The 6,280-nt window shown below is 34.4% G+C and overlaps 1 protein-coding gene across 3 annotated transcripts in view; it reads left to right on the top strand.

Annotated features, from left to right (window-relative positions):
- The window catches only part of HECTD2 (HECT domain E3 ubiquitin protein ligase 2), an 87,660-nt gene extending 83,048 nt beyond the window's left edge, over positions 1-4,612 (top strand). Inside the window, exons 20-22 of one of the 3 annotated variants that reach the window (XM_082639244.1) lie at positions 88-203; positions 770-913; positions 2,252-4,611. In XM_082639244.1, coding sequence (XP_082495370.1) covers positions 88-203; positions 770-913; positions 2,252-2,372 — 381 coding nt within the window. In that variant the 3' untranslated portion in view covers positions 2,373-4,611. Of the gene's footprint in view, positions 1-87; positions 204-769; positions 914-2,251 lie in introns of all 3 variants that reach the window. The other 2 variants (XM_082639245.1, XM_082639247.1) reach the window with 2 other exon arrangements.
- Positions 4,613-6,280: the final 1,668 nt, after the last annotated feature.

Genomic DNA, 6,280 nt, shown 5'->3' on the forward strand with positions numbered 1-6,280 from the left:
GTTATTTGATTCAGTGAAAATAGTTCCAATTTCACTTTTTTTAATCATCACTTTTTCTTATCATTTTTGATAAATAATTATTGGCAGCTGCTTCGTCCAGAAGAGGTTGAAATTCTGGTCTGTGGAAGTCCTGAACTGGATATGCACGCCCTGCAGAGAAGTACTCAGTATGATGGCTATGTGAAAACCGACCTGACTATACGGTGAGCTTTTTTACTTCTGAGAGTGAGGGTGCTGAAGAGGGAATGAAAGAGAATGTGGTTCGTTTATTTGCATAACTTACAATCTTTGAATCAAGTTAAGTCAGCTGAAATACTGTACAGCCCACACTGCTTTCTTTTATCTCTTGAAAATAATGTGAGAATATTAAATATGAAAGCACTTAGCAGTCTCCTTAGGAGAAAGTAATATAAGTAAGTTTCTACAAAAGTATAGAGATTTGACTTTTTTAAAAAAAATTACTTTGGTTCTAGAATTGCAGGGATGCCATGCTTATAAATAGCCTTTTAATAGCACTGTGTTGAAAAATAAGGAAAATTATATAGGAGAAAAACGGCTTTTGTTCTCTCTGCTGTTGGACTATTTTTATAATGATGTTAGTCAAAAATCTAATTTATATTAGAAGCCTGTCATTCCTCAATTTCACATTAAGCATATTATGTACCTTTAAGGGAAGTTGTTTCCCTAGAGCTTACTTTATATTACTTTATTCTGATCTGCAGGGTTTTTGTCAAGACATTTTATATAAATATCCTTTGGTGTTCTCTAGATACTTTTGGGATGTTGTGCTTGGATTTCCTCTTGATCTTCAAAAGAAGTTGCTACATTTTACCACAGGAAGTGACAGAGTACCTGTAGGAGGAATGGCTGATTTGAACTTTAAAATCTCAAAGAATGAAACTTCTACTAACTGGTAAATTTCCATATTGTAATTTTTTTAATCTGTAGGTTTTGCTAATAATAATATGTTTGGAATTAGAGGATTCTTTGATTCTGAAGTTGTTTTCATAGAAAAATCTTGGGAGTAAGCATGGCTTTGAAATAAGAGAGACTATGGCTTAAGGTTCTGTATGAATTTTGAGAACTACCAATACAAACTGATAATAATTCCTGTGCATCAACTTTTTACTTTGCTAAGTCAACTGCTTTGTAGTTGCTTCCAGAATCTAGCTTGCTTTTCATAGTAGACTGTCTAACCTTCATTTTTACTTAAAGGTGTTTTTTATTTAAAATAGTACGGTGACTTTTTAAACTATTATAATTAGTTCTTGTGCTGGAATACCTCTAGTGCTAGTCTTTTTTTCTTTATCTGGTGCTCTTTGCATATGAAAGTGATGCCGATGATGGCTTTAAATTATTTTCTGTAGTGTTGATGGGTTAATGCTAATCTACTTACTTCTTTTCCCAATCTCCTTGTAATTTCTAAAGCTAATTTGAGTAGACACTACTTTGATTATAATCATTTTTTCCTCCTGCCCCATATATTCCTTGAGCTTTGTCAGTTCTTGCTTTCATAAATTAGAACTGAAATCTGTCCTTTCCTTTCTCAGCGCCACCACCGACAGCTGTTCTGATGCTGTGGAGTTCCTAAAGACTGAGGGAAAGGGTCTAAGAAATCTGTAGGAATTTTGAATAAAGATAACAGTGTCATCGAGTAGAGGGTTGGGAGAGCTGAACAAAAAGATTCAGAGGATGAATGTTGCTTGTACCTTGAGGGCAGCAACATGAGAAGCATGGGTATCAAGTGTCCCAGAAATGTTCTTTTTATTATTTTTTGACAATCAAGACTAAAAAAGTAGTAACAGTTATATTATCCACTATTCTGCTGGGTGCTTTATGTAGATAGCTCTTTTCATCTTCCCACCCATTCAAATAGTTTGCCTTATGATGGTGATGAGGCAACTGAGATTTGGAGACATGAAGCCGCTTGAACAAGGTCTCACAGCCAGAAAGTGCAGGAGATGGTATTCAACTTCAGATTTGTCTGACTCCAAAAATAATGCCTGTAGAATATAAGTTTTGTGAGAGCAGTGACATTGTCTTGTTGGCAAACCCAGCCCCAGTGTCTAGAATGGTGCCTAATACATAGCAGGTCCTCCAAAAATATTTGTTCAGTAAAGGAGTGGACGAGTCATCTCATTGTAGTCAAATAGGTTTGAATGTGTGTATCAAGGTACTTTGAAAGTTGCTTACCAGTCATTCTGTGTTTGTTTTAGGACTTGGTATCTTTAAAAAAATTTTTTTTCTCTAGGTTGCCTGTGGCCCACACCTGCTTCAATCAACTTTGCCTTCCCCCCTACAAGAGCAAAAAGGACCTGAAACAGAAATTGATTATTGGAATTTCAAATTCAGAGGGTTTTGGACTTGAGTAACCTAGAAGACTTGAAATATATTTTATATGTAGCATTCACTTCCCTCTTACTGTGCCTTTAACCTTTTCATGTTTCTGTCTCAAAACACCTTGACAAAGCTCACCAACTTTAAAATACTGATTTTTTAAAAATCAAATATGAAGTATGTTCAGTAGAGGCATGGTTTTCTAAAGACACAACACTGCTTGAGTGAGAAAAAGACCAGATGGCAGAGACAGGTGTGGGTCCAGTCCCTCTTTTTTATAGCACTTTATCATTCTCCATAAGTAGTTTGTCACAGGTGTTCCACTGGGAAAGCATCGTGCAGTGAAGAATATGCACAGATGACAGAGTGGAGACCAGTGGCACCCTGGGTGCTGCTAGCACACGGTAGCAACACAGACAACAGCTACATTATCATTAATGTAAGGCATGTAGCCATATTTTCATATAGCGGTTAAACAACAGTATAATTGCAAATGCAATTTACAGGGGTTTTTGATATACTGGCTTTGGTCCTCTAGATTCTTTTCAACCGTTGCTGAAAAGCATGTAAATAACTACATAATAGCCTGAGAATAATGGGATTTTGATAGTGCCATTTATTGCTAAAAGATTTATTTTTACAAAGTAAATTCAGGGTTTTAGATGTGTATACAGCTTTTACAAATCAATAAAGATGATTGTACAAGAGTGTAACTATTTTCAGACTAACTGTATTCAAGGTTATATTCTTTTACATATTGTTAGTCTGCATGCATATGCGCAGTAAGCTAGTTACTTTGAGTACTCTGTAATATTTGTATAATCATTTCTTCTTAAGGGTCAGAATATTATATAGAAAGGAAATAGAACTGACTAATCACTGATAAATTAAGTCAATTACAAGCACAAAAAAAGAGAGCTGTTTTTATATATACTTTGATTGAGGTACAAGACTTATTTCTAATATTTTTTGATCACCAGTTGTACTGAAACACTAATTTTGGGGGAAAAGTAGGATAAGATATTTGACAAAAGTGAATACAATAATATTTGTGTCAAAATGACGTAGCTTGGTGTAAAAATAAAGTTCAACATTTTGGCCAAAATGTTTGTTTTCCACTGGATTCTGAATATAGCAAATTCAAAAGTACCCTTTTTGGAGTTTCTTAATAAAGTAGCATGTAAAAAGAAACTGCATTTTTTAAGTCAGACAGTAAATGGTTTTCTTTTTAATTTACAGCAAATGAAGCAGTTTTATTAGCATGTTATAGATATTTCCAAATCAAGAATTCTCTATTATACTTTGATAGCTTTCCTTCAGAAAACTCTAAATATATATTTGCAATAATAATGAAGCCAGCACTTAGTACCAGCACATGGTTCACAGGCAAATAATACTTTCCCAAAATCTTTTCTGAGTTACACTACTATCTTATTACTATGCTTCCTACACCCCACCAGCAGAATTCTTTAGGGTGGAGGAACTAATCAGCTTGTTCTGCATTTCTGAAGCCAACTTGTGAATCTTAGAGGAAAAGGAGTTAGTTTACTATTCTCTTGAGACAGAAGTGACTCCGCTTTTCCACTTGGACATACTATTTAAAGGATTTTTCTTCTTACAATTTTTGGAACACCTAAGATTTAAAGGCACGTTGGTTTTGTTTTGTTTGCTCTGTTTTTAATCCATATGCAAATAAAACTGCTTCTCTCTTACACTGCTTGAACTAGAAAGTAAGATGTTTAACATAGGTTACTACTAACTAATAAGCACAAAAGAATCACGTGTAAGAAACCAGATTTAAGTGTTTTAAATAAAATGTAAACAAAGTTTTTATTTGGTAGAGACGGAAAAATTGTGTTGGTTTGGTCTGCATGTTTAATGATGTGCTTGTATATCAATAGCTATGTCATTTTTAAATAAGAAGTACACAAGCAAACCAAATTTTTAAATGACGGAGTCCATAAATAACTGGAAAATTTTTGTTGTCTGTTGTTGAAATTTATCACTAAATTGCACATTGCCTTTATTTATTTATGCTCTGGTTTTGGTTTACAGTGTAATTAATACCTCATTTTTTAAAAGAACCACTACTGTTACATTTCGTTAATTTAAACAGCTAGAAAATTCATATAGTTGCTTTTTTTATATATAATCTGTTAATGAATTCTTGATTTTTGTATCTGCCACAGTAAATTAAAGCATTGCACAGTATTTATCAGTATTTACAAAATGTCCTGTCCTTTTTTAATCTTTCCTTAATTAGTCATATTTTTGTCTGTATGATCAGAAGTTTTAACAGTCCCTCTTTTTTGTACAAATGTATATTGTATTACGTTGTTAATTTCTGGATACATTTTTTTCAAATATTAAAATTATATAATCAGCCAGGCTTCAGTTCATTTTTTGAACATTAGGCAATGAATTAAAACCACAAGTTTAAAATATAAATGTAAACTACTCTCTTTGTCACACTGTCTCTTAAACTGGTGCTTAGGAAAATTGCTAATACATACACCTTCAAAAGATATGTGTTGTTGACACCAAATATAACTAACTTCTAGCACTATTTTTCAGTACAAAACAATGTATAGCCAATGGCTGGATGATCACACAGATATTCCACCAAATGAACGTTATACCACCATCAAGGCCACCTAGAAATGAACTAAGTATGACATTTCATTGGCCATCGATAGACAACTTCAGATCTTAAGTATTCCCCTCCAAAACCATTAATTTGGCCCTTTTTCCCCACATTTCCTATGCTTAATGGAAGAAGAGAGGATATTATGAGAAAGTAGGAGAGAATGTCATGGGTGATGGATGGAAGAAGAAGGTAGTTGGATGGAAGACTAAGGAGGGTACAAGATCAATTCACCCAGACCACACACAGCCTTTAGTCCAGTGAGTGGTTAAGAACTGTGCTTTGGAGCCAGACTAACTGGGTTTGAGTTTACTGTTCAATAGTTGTGTTTCCTTGGGTTACTTAATCTGCCCATGCCTCAATTATCAAGTGAAAATAATTTATAAAGTGGAAATAATAAACCTATCTATCTCTCTGATAGGGTTCTAGGGAAGAATAAATGAATTAAGATGTGTAAAGCACTTACACAGTGCCTGGCATATAGTAAACCATATAATGTGATGCCAGAGGAACCGTGGTGCCAATGGGATTACATCTTTCAACCACTGCTTCTGAAGCCTTCTGGAGGTTTTTGACTCTCAGACATCAGGTGCGACCGCAGATTAAAGAACACAAAGTGTTTCTGAGGCATTAAAATTGTGTTAGGAGAATATTCTTATTCTAGGAACAATGCTTTAGGATTTATCCTTATAGATGTCTCAGTAGGCAAGGGCTTTTAATACTGTTTTGCAGATGTGTAGCAAGATGTCATTTTAAAATTCAAAACTAAATGAGCAGTTTATTTTATTTTTTTAGCATCTTTGAGTATAATTGCTTTACAATGTTGTGTTAGTTTTGAGCAGTTTATTTTTAATGAAACATTTCAAATATAGAGAAAAATTTCAGAGATGAACATAATAAAACGCCACGTCCCCACACTCAGATCTAACAAATGTTAACATTCTGCCAGATTTTTTTTTAATTAAAAATTACAGGTGGAGTGGAAGCCCCTTTTTGTGCTCCTCTCCAAACCCAATATACTCACTCTTTTCCCCATTAAGCTGCAGTTGCTGTGAATCCTTCCCACAATGTCTTACATTTGTACTATACATATGTCTTTCTCTAAACACAGTTGACCCTTGAACAATGCAGGGGTTGGGGTCACGACCATCGTGCAGTCAAAAAATCCAAAATCTGCATATAACTTATGTGGTTCCTCTGTATCCACAATTTGCCATCCTCAGATTCAACCAACTGCGGGTCATGTAGTGCTGTAGTATTTACTGTTGAAAAAATCCATGTATAAGTGGACCCTCACAG

The sequence above is a fragment of the Mesoplodon mirus genome, assembly GCF_964341445.2.
Source record: "Mesoplodon mirus genome assembly, chromosome: 2".
Taxonomy (NCBI): Eukaryota; Metazoa; Chordata; class Mammalia; order Artiodactyla; family Ziphiidae; genus Mesoplodon; species Mesoplodon mirus.